This window comes from Lampris incognitus, chromosome 19 (genome assembly GCF_029633865.1).
Source record: "Lampris incognitus isolate fLamInc1 chromosome 19, fLamInc1.hap2, whole genome shotgun sequence".
NCBI lineage: Eukaryota > Metazoa > Chordata > Actinopteri > Lampriformes > Lampridae > Lampris > Lampris incognitus.
Window position 1 is genome coordinate 1,569,589 of NC_079229.1, and position 26,674 is coordinate 1,596,262.

Genomic DNA, 26,674 nt, shown 5'->3' on the forward strand with positions numbered 1-26,674 from the left:
TCCAGCTGGATTACATACACATTTTCTGTCATGGTCTAAAGACTCCTTGAAGAAGCCTTGGCCCCCTCTCTAGTCCCGCCTCTGGCTATATGTGTTCAGGCAGAACAGAGGAGGAATTTAAAACTGTCCCTGGTCTGACTTACGAAAAAAAATCATAACAGCAATTATTAAGCTAGAGAAACTAGTTTAATGCAGCTATCTAGATATATATGTTAGTCTGGATATATGTGTTAGTCTGGATATATGTGTTACTTTGGATATATGTGTTACTTTGGATATATGTGTTAGTCTGGATATACATGCGTTAGTTTGGATATATGTGTTAGTCTGGATATGCATGTTAGTCTGGATATATGTATTAGTCTGGATATATGTGTTAGTCTGGATATGTGTGTTAGTCTGGATATATGTATTAGTCTGGATATATGTGTTAGTCTGGATATGTGTGTTAGTCTGGATATATGTATTAGTCTGGATATATGTGTTAGTCTGGATATGTGTATTAGTCTGGATATGTGTGTTAGTCTGGATATGTGTGTTAGTCTGGATATATGTATTAGTCTGGATATGTGTGTTAGTCTGGATATATGTGTTAGTCTGGATATGCGTGTTAGTCTGGATATATGTATTAGTCTGGATATATGTATTAGTCTGGATATGTGTGTTAGTCTGGATATATGTATTAGTCTGGATATATGTATTAGTCTGGATATGTGTATTAGTCTGGATATATGTATTAGTCTGGATATATGTATTAGTCTGGATATGTGTGTTAGTCTGGATATGTGTGTTAGTCTGGATATATGTGTTAGTCTGGATATACATGCGTTAGTTTGGATATATGTGTTAGTCTGGATATATGTGTTACTTTGGATATATGTGTTACTTTGGATATATGTGTTAGTCTGGATATACATGCGTTAGTTTGGATATATGTGTTAGTCTGGATATGCATGTTAGTCTGGATATATGTATTAGTCTGGATATATGTGTTAGTCTGGATATGTGTGTTAGTCTGGATATGTGTATTAGTCTGGATATATGTATTAGTCTGGATATATGTGTTAGTCTGGATATATGTATTAGTCTGGATATATGTGTTAGTCTGGATATGTGTATTAGTCTGGATATATGTATTAGTCTGGATATGTGTGTTAGTCTGGATATATGTATTAGTCTGGATATATGTATTAGTCTGGATATATGTGTTAGTCTGGATATATGTATTAGTCTGGATATATGTATTAGTCTGGATATGTGTGTTAGTCTGGATATATGTGTTTTGGTAGTTTGTGGATGTGTTTTGTCTTTGTGTTACACTGCTGTGGGCTGGGGGGGGGGGGGCGACATGACACAGGGTTCCTGCTTCCTGTCTATCAAGTGCTCGATGGTAATTTATGCAACACCTCACCATGGCCCGGTGCATTATGCCTTCGACGTCGTGGCCAAGCACACGTGTGCACCAGGTCTTTCTGGGAAGGCTTGTTCACCGCTCGGGGGTCGTGCGTGTGAGCGCCACCCTCTCATCCATTCAGACCGGCGGAACCACCTAGTTTGGAACTGCCTGGTTTGGAACCGCTTGGTTTGGAACCACGTGGTTTTGTCTCGTCATTCATTCTCTCGACATTCACTCGAGACTTGGATGTGACCCAGTCTGACGTGTGGACTGTGTTGAGGGGAACTGACGGAACAGAACTGACCGGCGCTCCGGCGCAGGAGAGAAGCCGAGCCTCTTCACCTGCTGGGCGGAAGGATCCGGGAGGAATGCCGCCCCCCACCTCTCTGGCCTGTAACATGAACCCGATGAATGGAGTCCCACCTGCAGCCTCGAGCCTGACTGGGCAACAAAAGAGGAAATTCAAAATTATTCCACCCTCGACCATCGGCAGCTGCGAGCTAGTTTGTGTAGAGTTGCGGATCAGGGCAGTTCATATCTTCATGTCGTGTCATGTCGTGTCATGTCGTGTCATGTCGTGTCCTCACCTGTGATCTCCTGCTGGTCTCCGTACACCTGGCGGTCCGGGCTCACGGTGAAGGGAGCGCGGCTGAGCTGCGTGCTGCTGCCGGAGTGACGCGGACGCAGGTCTCCGCAACTTGCTGCAACTAAACCCGAACTGTAGCATCCCGCCACAGGCAGCACGCCTAGCAACAGCAGAACCCGCTCCATAGCAACCAAACCACTGTTGTTACCGGAAGAAATACTGATCAGAGCACGGAGTCCTTCTTAGTGCTTCACACGCAGGAACAACAAGGTGCTGAGGTCGTCCCTTTGTGGTGGTAAATCAGGTCTGGCTGGCGAGTTAAAGAGGCGGACTTGTGACGATGGTGGGAGGGGGAAGGATGGACTGGTCCCAACAGCACCACTGCTGCTTGTCCACTATAGGCTGTGAAAAAACACAGAAACTCTGATGACATTTGAGCCGCAAACTCTCCAACTGGGAACAACAGAGTTAGTGGGCCGTTTCAAAAGACAACTGAGAGAGAGAGAGAGAGAGAGAGAGAGAGAGAGAGGGGGAGAGCGAGAGCGAGAGAGAGCAAGAAAGAGGGAGAGAGAGAGGGAGAGAGAGTTATTATAATTATTGTTGTATTGTGTATTGTGTTGTTGTTTTACATGCTTTGGTAATATGTACACAAGCATGTCATGCCAATAAAGCACATATTTAGAGGGGGGGTGGGAGGGGGGGAGCATGTAGGACAGGGCGGTCAGCACCTGCAGGGGGGTGTCTTGTTACCTGCAGGTGCTGACTGCATCATGACATGGCACATAGTTTATTCGTGAGGGCGTCATTCCTGCAGTGACGTGTGGTCACGTGATCTGCCAGGCTCATGTCTGAACTGGACCGGAAGTCAGCAGGACGTTGTGTGGAACAAGAGGTTTCTCTCTGTGTGTGTCTCTGTGTGTGTGTCTGTGTGTGTCTGTGTGTGTGTGTGAGGAGATGGAGCAGTTGGGAACAGGAGGCTCTGGATGTGTTTATGATGGCAGCTGCAGAGACCACAACCCGACACACACCAACACACGGTATCGTGTAGCAAAGCGTGCCAAGAGGCATGCTCGCAAAGCTACCCCTGCCCCCTCCAGCGCCACTTTTACATGCCCGGTCTGCAACCGCAACTGTGCATCCAGGATCGGACTATTCAGCCACCGAAGGACCCACAAATAGGAGAAGATGGTTATCATCGGGCACGATGGACAACCAGCAAGCATGTGTGTGTGGGCCCGTGGGCTCTGTGTGATGGCCTGGCGGCTTGTCCAGGGTGTCTCCCCGCCTGTCGCCCAGTGACTGCTGGGATAGGCTCCAGCGACCCTGAGAGCAGGATAAGAGGCTCAGATAATGGATGGATCTTGTATGCAGTGTGTTAGATACAGATTTACAACCCTTCTATTGCTCATCCCTGTTACAATTGGTTATCCAGGGGCCAGTTAAAATTAACCTGTGGTGACCTCATTACATTGCAGAGCCTCATTTCATTGTTTGTGTCTCTCTTGTTTTCATTTGCCCCTTTTTTGACTCTCGCTCTTAACCCATGGAAGATAGGTTGAGAGTGAGAGGCAGTCCTCAGCCACCTCATTACATCTCCTAGTCTCTTTTAGACCTAAGATGGGGAAATGTTATCAGTTTCCACTGCTGGTGGTGCTGCTGCTCCCTGTAGGAAGTCACCTTGGGACGATGGGCCAGAATTCATCTTTCACCCTGCGTGAGTGGTTTGAGATGAACCAAGAGCTGATGCTGGAGAGAGCTACTCCCTCCACAGAGCCCCAGTGCCAGGTGGAACACCTGCAGGAGCAGCTCAGGTACAGCTATACGTAAGGTAGGTGGGTGAAAGGTTATATGGCAGGATAGATGAAAGGGCATGTTTGGTTGTGTGTTTATGGGGCGGGGGGTACTTCAAAAGAAGAAGGCAGATAGTCATATCACAAAGAAAACCAACATTCATAATCATATATTAATAGTTAGCTAGCAATATCGTTACCCACCTGATGTAGGATGCAGTGCAATACTGGACAGTCAATGCCGCTCTGTTGGAGGAGCCAGGCGAATCCAGTGCGTCTTCCTCACATTGATGGTGCACCATCAGTAACAACAGCTGAGAGCTTGTCAAAGCCCCCATGCCCACTTACACCACGTTTAACGGTGTTGGAAACATCCTTGCCCTTGGTAGTCATGCCAACACACCAAGTTCAATAAGTCCTCGTGCTCTTCAAATGAACTGCCAATGGCTCTTGTGTAAATGAGAAGCTGGCTACATGCACCACATCTGTAAATGAGAAGCTGGCTACATGCACCACATCTGTAAATGAGAAGCTGGCTACATGCACCACATCTGTAAATGAGAAGCTGGCTACATGCACCACATCTGTAAATGAGAAGCTGGCTACATGCACCACATCTGTAAATGAGAAGCTGGCTACATGCACCACATCTGTAAATGAGAAGCTGGCTACATGCACCACATCTGTACTCTCATGCAACGCTCGGGAGAAGTACTTGCAGTCATGCAGGACTTGTTTTAGCTTTCCCAGCAACGGCACAGAGAGAACGTGAGGAAGTTCTTAGCCATGTGATGACGATCATCTCCAAAACCTCCAGCCACCTCTACTGCACATAGCCGCACCGGGTCGCCGTCTGACCAGGGCTTAGCAAGGGGCACAGCATAGGGCGCCCTGAGAGAGGACCCCCTAGCGGACGTGGCTTTGGTGAAAAGGCTCTGCGGTCGCTGTGTTCTTCCTCCGAGGTCGGTGATGACGGCGGCTCTGGCACTTCCGGGGTACACGCCACATTTGTCTTGGTGCGCGGTATTGTAGTGGCGACTCCAGCTGAAATCCTTCATGGCTGATTATATCCGGTTTCCCATCTTCCCTGGAAGACACGGATCTCAAGGTCAACTTTTCTTTTTTCCGCTCACGTCTCTCCTCGTCGCATGTCATTGCGGAAGAGACCCGCCAAGACCAAGACGAGACCACGTGGAAGCAGTCGCTTGGCTATAGGCCTCTCGTGTTTGGAGGGAGCGCCCTGTGTCAGTGTAGTCCACTGACTTCCGGTTTCTACTGCAGTGGTCATACCAATTTCCTGTTTGTTGGCGTGCGCTATATTTCCGCGATGCCTGCCAGATTGACCATGGATAAATGTCAGCCAGGTGCACACACCTGTCCACACCCTCCCACCTGCACCCCCCAGCACACGGGGTGTACATATCAGGTTACGGCCACAGCTATGAGGATGGTCCGGACGGACGGACGTAACTTGATATGTACACCCGGAAACCTTTCACCCGTGTGCTGGGAGGTGCAGGTGGGAGTGTGTGGACAGGTGTGTGCACCTGGCTGACATTTGTCCATGGTCAATCTGGCAGGCGTCGCGAAAAATATGCCGTTGTCAACAGCACATGCCAACAAACAGGAAACGGGTATGACCGCTGCAGTAGAAACCGGAAGTAAGTGGACTACAGTTATGCACAGAGCCGATGGCAATTGGGATCCGGTTCAAATGTGGTCAAATGGCCCACTTGCGTCCAGCGCCCGTGAAACCAACAATTGATTGACGTTTGGAAACCGACACGGCGGGTGTCTGTTCTAGTGGCTTAAACTCCATCCAGATCATGTTCCCAATCACTCACTTGTCTTCATACGATCCGTCTCCAAACAAACAGTGTTCTGGATCACACCACGGCTGCAAGGGACTCGTAAAATGAACTGCAAATCATCCTGTTCTGCTACTAATACAGCGGGACAAAAGTACTACATGACCCCGCGGGACAAATGTACTACATGGCCCCCGCGGGACAAAAGTACTACATGACCCCGCGGGACAAAAGTACTACATGGTCCCGCGGGACAAAAGTACTACATGGCCCCACGGGACAAAAGTACTACATGGCCCCCGCGGGACAAAAGTACTACATGGTCCCGCGGGACAAAAGTCCTACATGGTCCCACGGGACAAATGTACTACATGGCCCCCGCGGGACAAAAGTACTACATGGCCCCGCGGGACAAATGTACTACATGGTCCCGCGGGACAAAAGTACTACATGGTCCCACGGGACAAATGTACTACATGGCCCCGCGGGACAAAAGTCCTACATGGTCCCACGGGACAAATGTACTACATGGCCCCCGCGGGACAAAAGTACTACATGGCCCCCGCGGGACAAAAGTACTACATGGTCCCGCGGGACAAAAGTCCTACATGGTCCCACGGGACAAATGTACTACATGGCCCCCGCGGGACAAAAGTACTACATGGCCCCGCGGGACAAATGTACTACATGGTCCCACGGGACAAATGTACTACATTGCCCCGCGGGACAAATGTACTACATGGCCCCGCGGGACAAAAGTACTACATGACCCCGCGGGACAAAAGTACTACATGGTCCCGCGGGACAAAAGTACTACATGGTCCCACGGGACAAATGTACTACATGGCCCCCGCGGGACAAAAGTACTACATGGCCCCGCGGGACAAATGTACTACATGGTCCCACGGGACAAATGTACTACATTGCCCCGCGGGACAAATGTACTACATGGCCCCGCGGGACAAAAGTACTACATGACCCCGCGGGACAAAAGTACTACATGGTCCCGCGGGACAAAAGTCCTACATGGCCCCGCGGGACAAATGTACTACATGGCCCCCGCGGGACAAAAGTACTACATGGCCCCGCGGGACAAATGTACTACATGGCCCCGCGGGACAAAAGTACTACATGGCCCCGTGGGACAAAAGTACTACATGGTCCCGCGGGACAAATGTACTACATGGCCCAGCGGGACAAATGTACTACATGGCCCCCGCGGGACAACTGTACTACATGGCCCCGCGGGACAAATGTACTACATGGCCCAGCGGGACAAAAGTACTACATGGCCCCGCGGGACAAATGTACTACATGGTCCCACGGGACAAAAGTACTACATGGCCCCACGGGACAAATGTACTACATGGCCCCCGCGGGACAAAAGTACTACATGGCCCCGCGGGACAAATGTACTACATGGCCCCGCGGGACAAATGTACTACATGGCCCCGCGGGACAAAAGTACTACATGGCCCCACGGGACAAATGTACTACATGGCCCCTGCGGGACAAAAGTACTACATGGCCCCACGGGACAAATGTTTACCTCTTCGGTGCAGCGCCAGGCAGGGCCCTGGTCCCTGGGCCCACAGGACACAGCAGACCAAGCTCTCCCAGCCATCACACAAACAACATCAGACAAACTGAAACGTGGACAAAGACACTGCATGGACGGTACTGGATGAGGTCGTCGCAAACGTGAATTTGCGCCGCCATCTTCCCACACCGGAAGCGGAAGTGTTACCCTCATATGCGTCATCAGCAAAAAGATGACCTGAGTAAGACAAGTGTATTGTTGTGGGTGTGACTTTTTACAGTGGACAATGACAGTAATGACTGAAGAGAGGGCAACAGGACTAAGACAAGACGTGCCAAAGAGGTCTCATATTTTATTGACTTGTTTTCGGCTTGGAAGGAAACGTAAGCTCTTTTTACAGTGGTGCCAAGATATCAGACAGATAAGCAGATACTTAATGGTCGTGCTAAAAATTCATTGATTGCTTTTTAATTGAAAAATCCATTTCAATTCACATGCCTCAATAAGAACTCTGACATCGTCTCGTCGTGTCCTTTATTCATCTGGGAAAGGTTTTCTGAAAATGTACACGGCTTTGCAGCCAAGCCTCATCTCACAGTTACACCCATACATCCAGCAGCTGTGCATTTCAACTCCCGCCTTCAATAGCTTCGTTAGAAAAGCTCCATTCCATCACTGGCTGTAAGATCTCTTGCTCCAAGGTACTTCTGCTGTGAGCTCCAAGAGGAATTGTATGTTTTCTACCTTTGCTTGAATCCAGAGATAAGGTTTGCATGGTGTACTTGGACTTTTTTTGGTGACACCCCGCTAAAGTGAAATCATTTTTCCTTTTCGGCTTTGTAAATGTGCAGTCAGTCCCGAGGGAAAAAAACTTGCTAAAAATAAAGTCCCAAGCTGTAAGTAAAGAAGTCATCAACAGGGCAAATTAGCGGCACTGCATTTCAATAATGACGGTCAAGTGTTTGGGGAGCTTTAACACAATGCTTTTCCATTCAGACTTTTGCCATTTATCTGACTTGTTTATCCTTCATCTCCATCTCTGGCATAAGAACATCTGAACAGGGCAGACGGCTGCTAATGGACACTTTGACAGGGGTAAAAATCCTGGACCTTCCCGTTGAAGGCAGGTCGTTCACTATGAGGCCACCCTGCTCTGGGGGGAAACACAGTGGGTGCGGTGCGTTGCGCGACGATCTGGCAATTGCACTTAATTCATGGTGATCCGTTAATAGATGTGTGCATTAGATTGGTGATAGTGTTGTAGGTGATGGTGGTGAGAAGGGTCAGAGGTCGTACAGGACCTCCAGCATGGTGGCAATTGACCAGGCTTGACTCTCACAGCTGAAGGGGCAGTATTGGCCATTCTCATTGGTTAGCTCAGGAAGACCCTTCCATGATGACCTATAGGGTGATAACAGAGGGAAGTAACAACGTTGTCATCTTGAGAGTGAGGTCAGTATAAACATACACAACCACATTGATACGACATCAACACCACCATAACCAACTCGAAGAAAGCTGAATCAGTTCATCTGGACACAACGTTTACTGAGAGACTCATCACTCATCTGAGGGACCTCTTCAGTCTCACCTGACTGCAGGTACCCCGCCCTTATAAACAATACAGTGACTGCAGGTGTCCCCACCCCAATGCAGTCACTGTGTTGTTTATAAGGGTGGGGGTACCTCCAGTCACTGTGTTGTTTATAAGGGTGGGGCACCTGCAGTCACTGTATTGTTTATAAGGGTGGGGACACCTGCAGTCACTGTATTGTTTATAAGGGTGGGGACACCTGCAGTCACTGTATTGTTTATAAGGGTGGGGACACCTGCAGTCACTGTATTGTTTATAAGGGTGGGGCACCTGCAGTCACTGTATTGTTTATAAGGGTGGGGCACCTGCAGTCACTGTATTGTTTATAAGGGTGGGGCACCTGCAGTCACTGTATTGTTTATAAGGGTGGGGTACCTGCAGTCACTGTATTGTTTATAAGGGTGGGGTACCTGCAGTCACTGTATTGTTTATAAGGGTGGGGTACCTGCAGTCACTGTATTGTTTATAAGGGTGGGGACACCTGCAGTCACTGTATTGTTTATAAGGGTGGGGCACCTGCAGTCACTGTATTGTTTATAAGGGTGGGGCACCTGCAGTCACTGTATTGTTTATAAGGGTGGGGTACCTGCAGTCACTGTATTGTTTATAAGGGTGGGGACACCTGCAGTCACTGTATTGTTTATAAGGGTGGGACACCTGCAGTCACTGTATTGTTTATAAGGGTGGGGCACCTGCAGTCACTGTATTGTTTATAAGGGTGGGGCACCTGCAGTCACTGTATTGTTTATAAGGGTGGGGTACCTGCAGTCACTGTATTGTTTATAAGGGTGGGGTACCTGCAGTCACTGTATTGTTTATAAGGGTGGGGTACCTGCAGTCACTGTATTGTTTATAAGGGTGGGGCACCTGCAGTCACTGTATTGTTTATAAGGGTGGGGTACCTGCAGTCACTGTATTGTTTATAAGGGTGGGGCACCTGCAGTCACTGTATTGTTTATAAGGGTGGGGTACCTGCAGTCACTGTATTGTTTATAAGGGTGGGGTACCTGCAGTCACTGTATTGTTTATAAGGGTGGGGACACCTGCAGTCAGGTGAGGCTGAAGAGGTCACTCAGGTGATGATGACACGTTTCTGTCAGTAAACGTGGTGTCCAGATGACCTGATTCACCTTTCTGTGATTTCCTTCCCTGGATGACTGAGCATGCATCAACACACCATCGCCCAACATATTAATGAGGAAGTCGTTTTGAAACAGCCATGAAGGAATGCTTTAAAGTAGCCTCTAACACCAGAAATGCAAAATATAAGGTATTAGAAAACAAGGTTGGGACAAATACTTGAGCACCAATTGTTTTATGATTTTGAAATACTATGTAGGCCATCATCTTACAAATTATTGTTTGTTCACATCACAGAGGACCTCTCCTGGTCCTCACATGTCACTGTGCTCTCCAAGAATTCCCAGCAACATCTTCACTTCCTGCGGCGTCTGAAGAAGGCGAGTCTCCCCCCAGCCATCCTCATCATATTCTACAGAGACACCATAGAGAGCATTCTGACCAGCTGTCTCTCTGTCTGGCATGGGAACTGCAAGGCCTCCGCCCGCAAGGCCCTACAGCGGATAGTGAGACAGCTGGACAGATCATAGGAACTGCTCTCCCATCCATCCAGGCCATCTATGATGCGTGCATGGTGTACCTGGAAGGCTCTCAGCATCGTGTAGGACCCCACCCACCCTTCCCACATCCACTTCACCCTCCTACCCTCTGGCAGGAGGTACCGAAGCACCCGTGCTGCCTCCACCAGACTATGCAACAGTTTCACTCCTCAGGCTGTGAGGTTCCTCACCAGCCTGAAACGCAGACCTTCCACAAAATGACTTTTTGACCTTCTGACTCACTGTCCATGTCAGGTGTGCTTGTGGTGTTCAGGTCAGTGAAGAAGTTCTTGTTTTTAATGCACTTTTTGTTTTTAATATGTATTGTGTGTGATTTGTTTTTATGTGGCACTGAGGTCCTTGTGAAACATAACTTCCATTATATGTATGAGACATGTGTATGAGGCAATGACAAATAAAAGCAGTCTAACTCTAGGTCTAAGTCTAAGTCTACATCCACAGAACCTCAGACATGTTACTGCCTCATGTCAACTTGTATTGCTTACCTCTCCAAATGGACGTAGTGCTGAGACAGGACATTTTTCACCAGGCTAACAGTTTTATTGTACGTCTCCTCTCCCATTTTCTTGGCGAAGTAGAGTTTAGCACGCAGGAAGTAGCCCACAGGCCACAGCCATTCCTCAAGGAGAGAGGAGAGAGAGGAAATAGTTTAAACACAAACATTTCACAGTGGCTGGCCCAGTATCTACTGCAATCTGAAGTTAAGACTGCAAGACAGATCTTTTATGATATTTCTTTTTTTGATTTTATTCGGCCAATTACCCCGCTCTCCGAGCCGTCCCGGTCTCTGCTCCACACCCCCTCTGCTGATCCGAGGAGGGCTGCAGACTACCACATGTCTACTCCAATACATATGGAGTCACCAGCCGCTTCTTTTCACCTGGCAGTGAGGAGTTTCACCAGGGGGACGTAGCACGTGGGAGGATCACACTATTCCCCCCATTTCCCCTCCCCCCTGAACAGGCGCCCCAACCAACCAGAGGAGGCGCTACTGCAGCAACCAGGACACACACCCACATTCGGCTTCCCACCTGCAGACACGGCCAATTGTGTCTGTAGGGATGCCTGACTAAGCCGGAGGTAACACGGGGATTCGAACCGGCGATCCCCGTGTTGGTAGACAACGGAATAGACCACCACACCACCCGGACGCCCCATGATATTAATTTCTAAAATAAATATAGTGTAATACAACACATAAAAGTTCAGTTCATTTAGTAAGAGCTTGTGTTGTTCCTGATCAAGAGTGGGTGACGACAGGTTTCAGCCAGTCAGAACGGGGCACTGCAGCCAATCACAGTCCATCTGCTTACTCTGTTCAGCGACAGCGCAGGGCTCTGCAACGTGGCAGGGCTCCACAATGCTGAAGACCGACTGGTAAATTGAGAGCTTTGCCTCCCGGCTCAGCTCCCTCTTCACCACAACGGTCTGGTACAACGTCCACACTACTGCTGATGCTGCACCAATCCACCTGTCAATCTCCTGCTCCATCCTACCCTCACTCGTGAACAAGACCCCGAGATACTTGAACTCCTTCACTTGAGACAACAACTCATCCCCAACCCGGAGGGAGCAAGTCACCATTTCCCGGTAGAGAACCATGACCTCAGACTTGGAGGTGCTGACTCTCATCCCGGCCATTTCACACCCAGCTGCAAACCGCCCCAGTGGGCGCTGGAGGTCACTTTCTGATGAAGCCAACAAAACCACATCATCTGCAGAGCAGAGATGCAATTCTGAGTGAGGTTCCCAAAACGGACACACTCCTCACCTTGGCTGCTCCTTGAGATCCTGTCCATGAATATCACAAACAGAATCGGAGACAAGGGACAACCTTGGTGGAGTCCGACACCCACCGAAAATTTGTTTGACTTGGTGCCGAGAATGTGGACACAGCTCTGACTTTCTTTATACAAGGACCGGATTACAATGCTCTTGAAATACAAAGACTGAAAGGGCGTAGTTATTTTTCCCACAATTGTGCTGACCAAATGTCGCACATTTTTTGATTGCTTAACCACAAATCGTGTCTTGCAAGTAATAATAATTATTACTTAATCCCATTTTCTGTGAAAATGGGGCAAATCGTGATTCTTCAATATCATGCATCCTTTTCAGTAATTATGGTAAAGTAACTTACTGGCCCTTGATGGTAGTTGAAGCCCTTAGCCAGGTTGAAGTTGTCAGTATCCATACTGTTGTCATAGATGCCACAGTACACCATGTCACTATAACATAGAAGAAAAACATTATCTGTCTGAGCACAATGACCAGCAACTACCGGGTTATATTCATGCACCAGGTCACATCGGCAGCATGCAAGCACAACATTCCTGGTAGACGACCTTGCTCTCAAAAGTCACCCGACTGTGGCCGTCCACGGTGTAAAAGACACAACACATAACAGCACAGAACAGAACAAAGTATATGTATAGTATAGCAAGTAGTAACGCAGGTTACTCACTCAGGGTCAAGGGTTTTCATCCCAAGCGGCCCGAGGAGCTTCTCCTCAGCCACACCGAGAGCCTCCCAAGCTCTCTCCACAGTAAACAGCTCAGGAGCCTGCAGGAAACACACACACACACACACAGACACACACACACACACACACACACACACACACACACACACACAGGATATGAAATTGTGCCATGTATGCACACTTGTACTGAACTTTCAGACGATGTATTCAGTTGCGATGCATCCCTTTACAAATCCTAGAGTGAACACACTAACATACACATACACACACACACACACACACACACACACACACACACACACACACACACACACACACACACACACACAGACTGGCAGGTACACTAGCAGCAGACTTACCACCACCATGGCGATGGCAAAGTTTGGCCTGAGCTGGTAGTCGCACCAGGGACTGGAGGCCTTGTAGCTGTCCTTGTAGATGCCTCTTTTGTGGACCAGGCCGGGATGTCTCTCATGGTCCTGAGGATCATGAGACACGTAGAACTTCTTCTCAAAGTTCTCCTGGATCTTACGGTCCCATTCCACATACGGCACAAAGACGTTCTTGCCTGCAGAATCATTTAACCTGGTGAAATTCTACAATCTTCCTTTGTGTACTTAACGCACAGTACTACCAGCAGAGCCTACGTGTACAAGTACATGCACAGTACATGATGGTTTTGCATACAGCCGTTCGTACCTTCTCTGCGTACGGTGACAGTGGCATATGGGAACAGGCCGTTCTTGTGGAGCTGTACCAGCCAGCGCACAGTAGACTTACACAGGCCAACAATCTCAACTGCAGAGCCATCCCTAAAACACACACACACACACACACACACACACACACACACACACACACACACACAGTCATGTCAGCCCCTGGCTCATGATGATATGGACTTTGACGGTCTGGTATAGCGGCTTAGAATAAACCCTAAGAAACTCTGATGCAGGGGGGGGGGGGGGCGTCCGGGCAGTGTAGCGGTCTATTCCGTTGCCTACCAACACGGGGATCGCCGGTTCGAATCCCCGTGTTGTTTCTGGCTTGGTCGGGCGTCCCTCCAGACACAATTGGCCGTGTCTGCGGGTGGGAAGCCGAATGTGGGCATGTGTCCTGGTCGCTGCACTAGCGCCTCCTCTGGTTGGTCGGGGCGCCTGTTTAGGGGGGAGGGGGGACTGGTGGGGATAGCGTGATCCTCCCGCGCACTACGTTCTGCTGGTGAAACTCCTCACTGTCAGGTGAAAAGAAGCGGCTGGTGACTCCACATGTATGGGAGGAGGCATGTGGCAGTCTGTAGCCCTCCCGGATCAGCAGAGGGGGTGGAGTAGCAGAAGGGGTGGAGTAGCAGAGGGGGTGAAGCAGAGATCGGGACGGCTCAGAAGAGTGGGGGAATTGGCCAAGTACAACTGGGGAGAAAAACTCATAAAAAAACCAAAAGAGTGCTGCAGTAACAGCTCCTGCCAGCTCAGCAGCTCCAGGTCCACCAGGGGTCCTTAAACCAACAGGGTTTACCGTTAAATGTCCGTGGCAATAAACATTTCAGCTCACCTGTCTGTCACCATGCCAGACCGGTGTTTCTTATATTAATAATATTTTTTCCATGTGATGGTCTGGCGGCCTGTCCAGGGAGTCTCCCCGCCTGCCAGCCAGTGACTGCTGGGATAGGCTCCTGCATCCCCGTGACCCTGACAGCAGGATAAGCGGTTTGGACGATGGATGGATGAATGAGGTGAAATGAAAACATATCCACATGGATTCACACACTGGTGTTTTAACATCATCATTTCCACTGGGGGGGGGGGGTCAGCAAAACTCAGCTCAGCTATTTCTCAACCAAGTTTAAAGCTGCTGGACCTGTTCGCTGTTGCACAGCACTAGCAAGCAATGTTACAGCATCACTATCTATGTGTCTCCATAGTACAACTACACAGGGGCGGCTGGTATAAATGGGCTAACAGGGCTAAGTCCTGTTAGCCCAATAAAGACGAGAACACTACTGTTAGAAAACCTTAGAATAGATTGTTTTAACTTTTGGTGGAAGCTAGAGCAGCAACAGCATCAAGCAGACATAAGAAAAACACGGGCTGTATCTAAAGGTGCTTAGTTTTTACAGCCCAAACACAGTAGCATTAGCTTCCATTCAGCTTCGTAGTGAGTGAGTGACAGGTGTTGTGACACGCTCCCTTGATTTGCTGATCATTTGGGCTAAATTCCTTCAGCCTTCAGGCCGCTGACGTTTGACCGATGACAGCGGACATACAGAGTAACGGTACAGCGAGGTGCTACGTGTGCGAGAGTGGGAGGGGAAGGTGAGCGCAGGTGTTAGCATGAACGAGGTGGATATTCACTTTATCATCCATTTTCTTCCATGTTTTTGGATGAAAAACTGAAAGAGAAAGGACTGGGGTAACAGCATCCAAACAATGTTCAAATAACACAAACGTACGAATGACAAAATCACAAGTTTGTGTTACTTAGTTTCAATGAAAAGACCGGCTAACGGCAAGTATGGATAAGAATTCACTGTTCTGTTTCCCATGCTAGCCTTTTGGTGGAGACACGGCTTGGACACCAGTAAGGAATGGTGGATTTAAGGTAAATAGTGGCGTTGCTGTAACTTGGTATCTCGGATGTGATGCTGCTGTTGATGCAGCGTGAACTATTGATGGGTATAATGCATTGGTTAGCCCACCCACCCAATATCACCACCAGCCATCACTGCAACTACATCCAAAGATTAAGCCAGTTGAACTCAGACTGACCTCATGTAACCAAAGTACTCCTAAACCCCAGTATTTGACCGGGCGAGAATTCAGGAGGCTTTAGCTTGCAAGGCCAGAAAGAAAGATGTATATTTGTCATTTAAATGACCAACTTTCGAATAAAAGCCTTTTCACTTGACCAGACCATTAAATCTGCAAGGCCCAACAGGAGGGAGGGGACGTGGTCTACCTGGGTGTAGCGGGGACTCCCTTGTTTTTGGCTTTCTCACTTTCCCCCATCTTGTCCATCCAGGTGCCACAGTTGAAGCGATTTCCTCCATAGACAAAGCCTGTGTCCTGGTCTACCTTGACCTCTACGTTGAACCCTAGACACAGAGAGGTACGACTGCTGTCAACAGTGGCCGTGCTTCCATCCAAATGTGAAGTGAGCAGTAAGTGAACTTTTGAAAAGTCAAACAGAAAAGTCAGATAGATGTGAATGTGGTTTGCAGATGTGGTTTGCTCCCATTAGCTGGTTTAAAGCACATAGAAAATTTCTCCGTGCACAACAGAAATGTAATCAACAAATTTCTTCAGTGGGAAAACATGTTTGATATTGCTCTGGTTTTCATTTGAAGCTTTTCAATAACATTCTCTCACTGTCATCGAAAAGCTTAAAAAGAAAACTAGAGGAATGTCCAACATTGTTTCCCACTGGAGAAATTTGACAATTCCATTTGTCATTGTCCACCAAAATGTCAACTGTTCCACCTCAAGGGAGTGTAAAAACTTTACTGTGGCATGAGGAATTTATTTTCAAATGTTTTTTTACTCATTTACATTCTAATTTGCAATTAAAAAAATACTTAAACATAGCTTTACGAAAACATAGCTTATAGCCTGGCCATAGTGCTTCACAGTCAAAAGCTTCTTGAATGACATATTGCAAGCTGGAGAGCAAGCTCCAGGACAAGGACAGCAGAGGTGTGTGGCAGGGACTGCGGCAAATTACAAACCATAACGCCAAATTTTCAGCCTTTAATGATGACCCCAAGCTCCCTGATGAACTCTATGAATTCTACTGTCATTTTGATAAAACCTCAACCCACCAACAGAAGCTGCCTGCAGTGGAAGCCCACCTGAGTCCACCTTTTGTGATTGGGGCGCATGAGGTCAGGTTCTGCTGCACAATCAGAACAGCAGGAAAGCTGCAGGCCTTGATCTTGTGTCCTCAGCCACTTTAAAATGATGCGATGCTTAATTTGTTTCCGATATGAGTTGTATTTTTAAGTGATCTACCAACCAGTGTAAAGTACCAGCATGTTTTAAACCTGCAGTAATAATTCTTGTGTCTAAGAGGCCCATTGTTAGCTGTTTAAATGACAACAGGCCCGTTACCTTAACATCTGTTGTAATGAAAGTGTTTGAGACTATAGTACATAAACATCTGTCCAGTGCTGTGCTAGATCCCAATCAGTTAGCATACAGGGCCAATAGGTGAGTTGATGAAGCGATATCTCTCTTTCTCCGCGTCATCTTGCAGCATCTAGAGGTGCCTGCCACCCATATTCTGGTACTGTTTATTGACTACAGCTCAGATAGAATAATACCCACAAGGCTATACCTTAGGGATATGAGTGATGAGACATTTCTCTCAATAAACATTGTATCCAGACAAACTGATTCACATTTCTTTTATTTTCTCACCTGGATTATTGAGCATGCATAAAGACATGCCTGCAAGGCTAAAGGCTATATAACAAACTTTTGAATCTAGGCTTCCATCAGTCTCTATGTCTCTGGCTCTTGAACTTCTTACTGGGCAGAATACAGGTTGTAAAATTCAACAATAGATTTTTAAACTCATTGACCATTAGCACAGGTGCCCTTCAGAGGTGTGTCCTCGCACCTCTGCTCTATTCATTATACACCAATGACTTTATTCCATACTCTGACACTGTAAAAATGACTAAGTTTGCTGATGATACACCACTGGTGGGACTGATTTTCTGTAATCATGAGACAGCTTATAGAAAGGAGGCCTCTTCTCTTGTCAACTGGTGTAGCAATAACAATATGGAACTGAACATCAACAAAACTAAAGAACTTGTGTTTGACTTCCGTAAAGATCAGGAAAAGCTACTACTGCTGGCAATTAACAACCAGGTGGTAGAAAAGTGGATCATTTCAAATTCCTCGGGACTAGAATCTCCTTCTCCCTGAAATGAGAGGACAACACCACCACTATCAGGAAGAAAGCTCACCAAAGACTATTCTTTCTAAGGCAGCTTGGGAAATTTGAAGAGTCAAGGGTGGCAATGTTCCACACAGCTGTAACTGAAAGAGTGCTCACTTTCTCAAAAACTGTATGGTATAGCAATTCTACAAACCACGAGAAATAAACTGTTCGACAGATTCGTACGCACAGCTTCAAAAACTGGCTGTGAACTCCAAACCCTTTCTGAATTGTACCATGTCCGCGTTCAGCGGAAGGGTTTTAAAAGTTTAAAGGAATCCTCACACCAGGCCAAATCCCTATTCAATCATCTCCTTTTGAGAAAAATACTCCGCAGTATTAATTCCAGAACATCTTGCTTCCACAGTAGCACTTACCCTGAAAGAATTGGCATCCTAAATGCTTCACTGAGTGTACAAGTATAGACTCCTTAAACACATGCACTTTAATTTGTCATTGTAAGGGCATGGACCATATGGTTGCATTAACTGAATTATTGTAATATAATTTTAACAGTATGTTTTTGTCGACACTCCTTATATGTATTGTGTGGTTATACACCAATCAGCCAAATCATTAAAACCACCTGCCTAATATTGTGTAGGTCCCCCTTGTGCCGCCAAAACAGCACTGACCCATTGAGGAATGGACTCCAAAAGACCTCTGAAGGTGTCCTCTGATATCCAGCACCAAGACGTTAGCAGCAGATCCTTTAAGTTCTGTAAGTTGCGAGGTGGGCCTCCATGGATTAGACTTGTTTTTCCAGCACATCCCACAGATGCTTGATCATATTGAGATTTGGGGAATTTGGAGGCCAAGGCAACACCCTGAACTTTTTGTCATGTTCCTCAAACCATTCCTGAACAATTTTTTGCAGTGTGGCAGCATGCATTATCCTGCTGAAAGAGGCCACTGCCATCAGGGAATACCGTTGCCCTGAAGGGATGTACTTGGTCTGCAACAATGTTTAGTTAGGGAGTACGTGTCAAACTAACATCCACATGAATGCCAGAACCCAGGGTTTCCCAGGACATTGCCAAGAGCATCACACTAACTCCACCAGCCTGCCTTCTTCCCATAGTGCATCCTGGTGCCAACACTTCCCCAGGTAAATGACACACATGCACCTGGACGTCCGCATGATGTAAAAGAAAACGTGATTCATCATACCAGGCCATCTTCTTCCTTTGCTCCATGGTCCAGTCCTGATGCTCACAGGCCCATTGTAGGCACTTTCGGCAGTGGACAGGGGTCATCATGGACTGGTCTGTGGCTACACAGCCCCATACGCAGCAAGCTGCGATGCACTGTGTGTTCTGACACCTGTCTATCATAGCCAGCACTAACTTTTTCAGCAATGTCAGCTACAGTAGCTCTTCTGTGGGTTGTAACAAGATAATCAATGTTGTTCGCTTCACCTGTCAGTGGTTTTAATGTTTTGGCTGATTGGTGTATGTTTACTGTTATCTTTGAGCACACAAATTCCAAATCAACTGTAAAGTTGATATGGCAATAAATTATTGAATCTTGAATCTTCTGAATCTGTCTGAGACCTACATAATTAAGTATGGTCTTTGTTTTGTCTTTCATGTGTGTGTGTATGTGCCGACATTTTTCATGTGTGTGCTTTTTTCATACCTTCATCAGTCATGTTGCGGTCTATCTGTGGCCCAGCATTTTTCTCCCGGAACTCTATTCCCTGCATGTGCCGCTGCATGGCTTCCTGGATTACATCGTACAAGGGCTGCTCCTGTTGTCAAATCAAACATGAACAGTTCCTTTACAAAGGTCTGCACAAAACAAAACAAAACAAAAACAAAACACAACCCCCCCCCCCCCAAAAACATTGGCTTATTAGCTCTTAAATTAAGTAGGCCATCTAGCTGAAAAGCCAGAGCACACCGGTACCGGTGGATTTGATGTGCTGCACCAGCTTTGAGTGTTGTTCTGCTTTCCAGCAGCCATGCTCCTATAGACTGCTATTTTGCATTACTTTTCCAAAGAAATCCCGTCATGTGACTCAGCGTTCTGCTTCTGTGCTTTAAGATTTGTTTTTCAGCCATCGATATAAGTTGTCCCTAAGAAACATGACTGGTCTTAATTTTGTGTTATCATTTGATGGGAGTACTCGTCCGTTTTCTCCGATGGAAAACATCTCATTTTTTTAACAAGACATTTTATATACAGTACTGAATACTGATGGACATCAATATTTCACCATCCAATCTTCTTGCTCATAACTCTGTAAACAGGTAGCAAGAGCACGGACGAATGGTCCAATTTCCCAAAATGAGGCTGTGGAATAGACGGGTTTCCTGTTTCCAAACATTACTGGGTGCGTGCGCAGCCAGGGGGCAAAACCGCTTTGGTAGCTCTCAAAAGATTATGAGATGCATAATCTTTTGAGAGCTACCAAAGCGGTTCAACGAGGAAAATGTTCAACATTTTCCACCCATCCTTTTGGCGGTTTGTGCAGTTTTATTGCACAACAACTGCGCGTCATCTCTGCTGTATCTGAGCTCTATCTTGTTAAAATCTCTGAGCTGTAGCTGCTTTCTGCCCCCTAGTTGTGCACGCGTCTCTGTGATGACGTTGCACGGAAACCCTCCTCTGGACCTGGTGGCTCCCTTGATAGTGGAGTAGCAGTGATCCAAGATCTTGTCGCCCTTGGTTGGACAGCTGACATGCTGGAAGTTTTTATGTAGCACCGATTTGAGGAGCCTCAAATTGGTGCTACATAACGGGCGACTTCGGTCACTCAACAGAAATAGCCTGTGGATGCCGACTGCATCGTAGAGCTCTTCCAGAGCCACCGTAGTGTTGGCTTGTGGTGGGATGTTAACAGCAGTAAACAGGATGGAGGGGAATTCCCTTGGTGGATTAAATGGTCGACACTTGGTTGTAAAATATTCCAACATCGGCGAAAAGGATTAGGAGATTACTCCCACATCGGTGCACCACGAGTTGTGTTAACCAGAAAACATACTCCCCCGCCTTTTACCTTGCCGGCTGTTTCACACAAGCGGTCCAATCGGTGCATGGAGAAGCCGTTGGACCCTGTCCAGGATGTTCGAGGCCAGCTAGGTGTAAAACAGAACATGCAGCAATCCCTCATGTCCCGCTGGGCACTAATATGGCAGTGGAGTTCATCTAGCTTGTTGCCAACAGATTGTACATTGGCTAGAAAAATGCTGGGGATGGAAGGTGGAGTTGGGTAACACTGTAGCCTAGCCAGGACCCCGCCTCGTCTTCCGCCTCTCCACCTGTATTGGCATCGGTTGCTGGTGCTCCAAGATACCGTAGGGCTGTGAACAATATCTCCAGAGGTGAGCACAAGTCTGGAACATTTAGCCTTACGGTCAGACGGTCATAATGATCGCTGTACATGTAGTATGTGCAAGAAAGCTAACAACGCCAAAACTAATACATGGGCGCGAGAAGCTCATAGCGAGTCACCATCTGTCGACGCCATCTTGCAGCTTTTTTCTCCTTTGAATATATTTTTTTTATATTTATATTTTTATATATGTTATTTATATATACGTATATATATATATTTTCTCCTCAGAACATCTCAATTCAGTTTTCAAAGCTTTAAACAAAGACATCAGCTACCTATCTCCCCCCACCCCCTCTCATTCCGACGTCTTACCCATGCTCCTGCTGGCTGTGGCTCAGACACGTTGGTGGGGTACATCCTGGAAACAGGGCACATGAGGATGTCGGTCCCATGGGGCACCAGGGTGCAGTAGTCCTGGACACACTGCAGCCACCACCACACAGCATCGCGGCAGTTATAGCGTGCTGCTGTTCCCTTGCCCAGCAGGTTTGGGATGAGACCATGGCACAGTGTGCCTGCAAACGCCAGGATGATGTTCCTATTGGAAACGGGTTGATTTAAAAAAAAAGTTAGGGAGATTTACAATAGAAGTAGCTTTGCTGATGAGATGTTTTTCAGTAAAACTTTCACCAACAGTTGAATCCAACATACTAACAAGACTGCAGAAATGGTGGAGACGTGAATTTCTTTCTTTTGAGGACATCTAAATTAACCTTGTGGAAAGTAAAACGGGGAGGACAAAACAATGATGTAAACAATAAAAAGGGGGGGGGTTATGCCATGTTCAGTTAAGTTGGGACAGCTGGGTGGATCAGGGAGGCCAGTGAGTTAGCTGACCGCCGGGTTGCTGCTCGGCCAGAGCCATATTTGTTCATGCCCCCCCCCCTTTTTCTCCCCAATTGTACCTGGCCAGTTACCTCACTCTTCCGAGCCGTCCCGGTCTCTGCTCCACCCCCTCTGCCGGTCCGGGGAGGGCTGCAGACTACCACATGCCTCCTCCCATACATGTGGAGTCACCAGCCGCTTCTTTTCACCTGACAGTGAGGAGTTTCACCAGGGGGCGTAGCACATGGGAGGATCACGCTATTCCCCCAGTTCCTCCTCCCCCGAACAAGCGCCCCGACTGACCAGAGGAGGCGCTAGTGCAGCGACCAGGACACATACACACATCCAACTTTCCACCTGCAGACACAGCCAATTGTGTCTGTAGGGACGCCCGACCAAGCCGGAGGTAACACGGGGATTCAAACCAGCGATCCCTGTGTTGGTAGGCAACAGAATAGACCGCTACACTTCCCGGACACCCATTTGTTCATATGTTTGAAATTATACTTGACCAAGTCTTGTTTTTAGTTTTTTTTACTGGATTAAAGTGAAGCCTCATTTCACTTGGCCCTTCCCTTCTTAACGCCACTGGTCTGACCTGGCCTCCACGTGTCTGCCGGTAACCAGCATTAAGCCTCTCAGAGCAATGAAGGTGTCCCGGCCCCAGCAACGAAAGATCCCTGAGGAGAAGTGTGGGAGACCTGAGAGACACAGAGACAAACATGGATGTGGTGGCCACAATATAAGGTGGTGGGGGGAGGGGGGGTGCCAAGGTTTAGTTCAGAAAATAGTCAAGTTATATGATGAAAGAAACTTGCACACTGGCAAAAATACTCGAGAGGGTCTTGGCACCGGAGGATGGCCCGAGGACCGAAACGTTCACTTTTGTCTCCGCTACACCATTTCAACATTTTGTTTTTGAACAATAGAAACTAGGGGTCGACCGATACGGCTTTTTCAGGGCCGATACCGACACCAATTATTGCTACGTGATGGGGGCTGATAGCCAGAATTTGGGGCCGATATTCAGTTACAGTAAATGTAAAAAATGTGCCAAAATTTACAGCAACACAAACCCCACACAAGGCTTTCTTTAAATGGACCTGTTTGATTGAATTTTGTGTAAAACAGAAAATATTTGAAATATCCCCCATTAGTTTTTTATTTCTTTTAGCCTAGTACATTTGAAGGTGAAGCACAGCAGTGGAAATTGTGTTCTCTGTTTGAATTGACCACCTGTTGTCGAGTTCATGTCGAGTGGGTTTTATGGCATCTGGCAAGCTCTTCTTCCCTGAAAAAGTGGTCTGAGTCCTCGATGCTTCTCTTCTGTGTGTGTTGTTGGAGTGAGTGTCCTGCTGTGCTTCAGGAGAGTGAACGTGGCTTCGGAAGCACACATTTTGTGCAGAGGACTTTATAAAAATATGCCAATAATGATAATATGAAAAATTATGAATATCTAAGCCGATAATCGGCCATACCGATAATCGGTCGCTCCCTAATATAAACCCTTTATCCTTTTCAGCATCTGAAGAGCATCGAGTATTTTTGCCACGTTGAGCGGAAAGCTTGCTTTAAACACTGCATTTGTCTAAGCGTTAAAGAGAAAGAAAGTGTGAAATCAAGCGAGAGAGCAGACAGAAAGATAAGAGAAACATTCCAACTCCAGACCTGCAGCCAAAGAGACACAGCACTGTTCTTCCTTGCCAGTGACAAGATTGAGGCAGTGAGGAACGTCCTGGAGGTGTGGGGAGAGGGGTGGTAAAGCTTGGTAGCTGCCTACCCCACACATCTGTACTGAACCCAGGGCCAGCTGTTTGACCAGGCTGGAGCCGTTCTGCACAAAGCTGAGACGGCCGTGGAGACAAACACAGCAACAGTCAGTGATCAGTAAGTGGGCAGCTGTACATGGCCAGAGAATTGAGGAGGACAAAGTTAGAAAGACCAGGTGAGATAGATCATACAACCTTGACATCTGCTTGAAGACTTCATCCAGAGCAGTTGTATAGGCTCCCAGAAGGATAGCATCAAAGTAACAGGGGACAAGATAGCGAGGGATGTGTTTCAAGTAGCTGAACATGGCTTGGAACCACTTGCCAACCTTAAAACATTAAACAGCACTGGGTTTGTATCTGTGCTACGCTCGGCGCTCAAGCAATCGGCTTATGGCCTGGTTGTCAAAATAAAACAGATGCTTAGGGATTCTACCTTGGTTATGGCTTAGCCTCCTGATACTCGAGGACATTTTGTAATCAAGTTGACTAAAATGATGTTAAAACCTTTACTTCAAAGTTCCCTTAAAACGTGTTAAGCTTGTCAGTGTGAAGGCTGGCACACACCACTGCAGAAACAGAGCGGCGAGTCACATGACTCGTGTTGCCTGCAGCACACGTCACGAACCCCAGCTGATGTCCATCAAATATGAAAGGCGCTGTATTTAGCACTACTTTGCAGAACTAGCACACTTTTTTTATTTTCCCCCTTTTTCTCCCGAATTGTACCTGTCCAATTACCCCACTCTTCCGAGCCGTACCGGTTGCTGCTCCACCCTCTCTGCCGATCCGGGGAGGGCTGCAGACTACCACGTCTCCTCCGATACATGTGGAGTCGCCAGCTGCTTCTTTTCACCTGACGGTGAGGACTTTCACCAGGGGGATGTAGCACGTGGGAGGATCACGCTATTCCCCCCCTCCCCCCGAACAGGTTCCCTGACCGACCAGAGGAGGCGCTAGTGCAGTGACCAGAACACATACCCACATCTGGCTTACCACCCGCAGACACGGCCAATTGTGTCTGTAGGGACACCCGACCAAACCGGAGGTAACACGGGGATTCACACTGACGATTTCTGTATTGGTAGGCAACAGAATAGATCACTACGCTACCCGGATGCCTAATGTCCATCAAATATGAAAGGTGCTGTATTTAGTACTACGCTGCAAAACTAGCACACTTTTTTATTTATTTAAGAAAATGTGGGTCTGTAAGCATGACGATACCCTGGGATACAACAGTGTCCTGAGAATGTGCATCAACTTGAGGCTAGAAACCGCCAGTGTGGGGGAATAAGCCCCCACACTGGCGGCGTGGGTGTGAACATTTCAAGTGAACAGGAATGTTCTTCTTGACTTGTGTCAGCCAACGCCGGGGTGTGGTAGCTTTTACTCAACCATCCATGGGCTTCAGCTTCTCCCCTAAACCCTAAAGCACTACTGGAGACAACGTTTATCTAACCAAGCAAGCTGACTAACAGGTGTAGGAGTGTGACTTCTTAACCATAATAACAGAACTTGTTGTGCCGTTTAACGAAGTTTAATGAAAGAATAAACGTTACAAGTGAGGCACTCGTGGCTGTTAGCTAGCCATGCTATCAGAACTAGCCTAACCGTCTCAGCCTGGATGTTAACATTAACTACCTAAAACAATGAACACTGGTAGTTGTAGTCTATAACTGAACTATGACTATGTAGTCATGTCAGGTCCTACATTTCCCCCCTTCTTTAACTAAAACCCAAGGTCAAGATAAAGTCATTCAGCCTAGCAAGTAGTCTTCTTTCACGAGCTGGCCGTGGCTCTGCATGTTGTTCTTCTTGTGCCCTTGCTTGTGGTGCATCTCCCTGAGCCACATCTTTTCTTGGTTGTGGAAGGTTCTGCTCTTGACCTGGATCATGGTCAGGTGGTTGTGGAATGACCTACTCAGCATCCATGTCCTCTTCAGCAGGCTAGTTGGTGCGAAACAGTCTTCTTGAGTTCCAGAAGGTTCAATTTTGAAGCTGGAAGGTGTACCTGCCGTGTCGAGCGATGATCCTACAAGGGTCACACAAACTGGTCTTCAGCTTGTGTCCCCTCAGTGGTCACTTGACCCAGACACAATCTCTAACTTGCAGTGAGGGATCCTCCTTGACGTGGTTTCTTTTGTCATAGTAGTTCTTTTGAGCCTCCTGACGTTTCTGTACTTCTTTGCATAGCTTTGCATCATCAGGTGGTTTGTCAGCCACGAAGGGTGGACGGACTGTGTCCAGCGGGACTCTCAAGGTTCTTCCGATGATGAGCTCTGTGGGTGATTTCCCTGTCACCTTGTGAGGCGTTGATCTGTAGCTCAACAGTAGTGTTTTCAGTGCATCAGAGAACTGTTTTCCTTCTTGGAGCAGGGCATGAAGACCATACTTCAGAACTTTGTTAAACCTCTCCACACCTGCATTGGCCAGGGGATGGTACAACGGTGTCTTCTGGTGCACGGTTCCTTTCTTCTCCAAGAAGCATGTGAAGTCAGCTTGGAATTGTAGGCCGTTATCTGTCACTAGAACTTGAGGCTGGCCCATCGTGGAAACAGGTCTGAAAGTCCATTAATCACAGTCGCAGTTGTGATGTTGCTTGTGGATATGACTTCAGGCCATTTGCTGTACAGGTCGGTAACAACGATCAGATACTTCTGATGTGCTGGATGGAGCTGCTTGTAGTCTCCGAAGATGTCCACTTGAATCTTCTCCCAAGGTCCTTTAGGCTATGGTGTTGGCAGTAGCGGTGGTTTCTCTGGTACAAGTGACTTTTCACTCAATGTGCAGGGCACACAGTTTTTCACAAAGTTGGTGATGTCATCATCCATCTTTGGCAACCATTCTTTGCTGCGAAGGAACTGTTTCATCTTCCTTGTTCCTGGATGTCCTTGATTTGCTTGGGTGAGGACTTTGTGTCCGAGTGTAATTGGTACAACGGCACGGTCTCCTATTCCAAC

General features: G+C 47.4%; 2 protein-coding genes across 3 annotated transcripts in view; both read right to left on the reverse strand.

Moving 5' to 3' along the window:
• Positions 1–2,167, reverse strand: part of zgc:163022 (putative ferric-chelate reductase 1) — a 29,468-nt gene extending 27,301 nt beyond the window's left edge. The window contains exons 1-2 of the mRNA XM_056299830.1: positions 1,984–2,167; positions 1,701–1,837 (exon numbers count right to left, since the gene is read on the reverse strand). Coding sequence (XP_056155805.1) covers positions 1,701–1,837; positions 1,984–2,167 — 321 coding nt within the window. The remainder of the gene's footprint in view (positions 1–1,700; positions 1,838–1,983) is intronic.
• Positions 2,168–7,458: 5,291 nt separating this feature from the next.
• Positions 7,459–26,674, reverse strand: part of LOC130130163 (glycogen debranching enzyme-like) — a 73,355-nt gene continuing 54,139 nt past the window's right edge. For both annotated transcript variants that reach the window (XM_056299900.1, XM_056299901.1), the window contains exons 22-33: positions 23,907–24,040; positions 23,611–23,786; positions 22,541–22,643; positions 21,430–21,655; positions 19,416–19,527; positions 15,792–15,927; positions 13,536–13,648; positions 13,196–13,404; positions 12,819–12,916; positions 12,495–12,582; positions 10,840–10,973; positions 7,459–8,521 (exon numbers count right to left, since the gene is read on the reverse strand). In XM_056299900.1, coding sequence (XP_056155875.1) covers positions 8,404–8,521; positions 10,840–10,973; positions 12,495–12,582; positions 12,819–12,916; positions 13,196–13,404; positions 13,536–13,648; positions 15,792–15,927; positions 19,416–19,527; positions 21,430–21,655; positions 22,541–22,643; positions 23,611–23,786; positions 23,907–24,040 — 1,647 coding nt within the window. In that variant the 3' untranslated portion in view covers positions 7,459–8,403. The remainder of the gene's footprint in view (positions 8,522–10,839; positions 10,974–12,494; positions 12,583–12,818; positions 12,917–13,195; positions 13,405–13,535; positions 13,649–15,791; positions 15,928–19,415; positions 19,528–21,429; positions 21,656–22,540; positions 22,644–23,610; positions 23,787–23,906; positions 24,041–26,674) is intronic.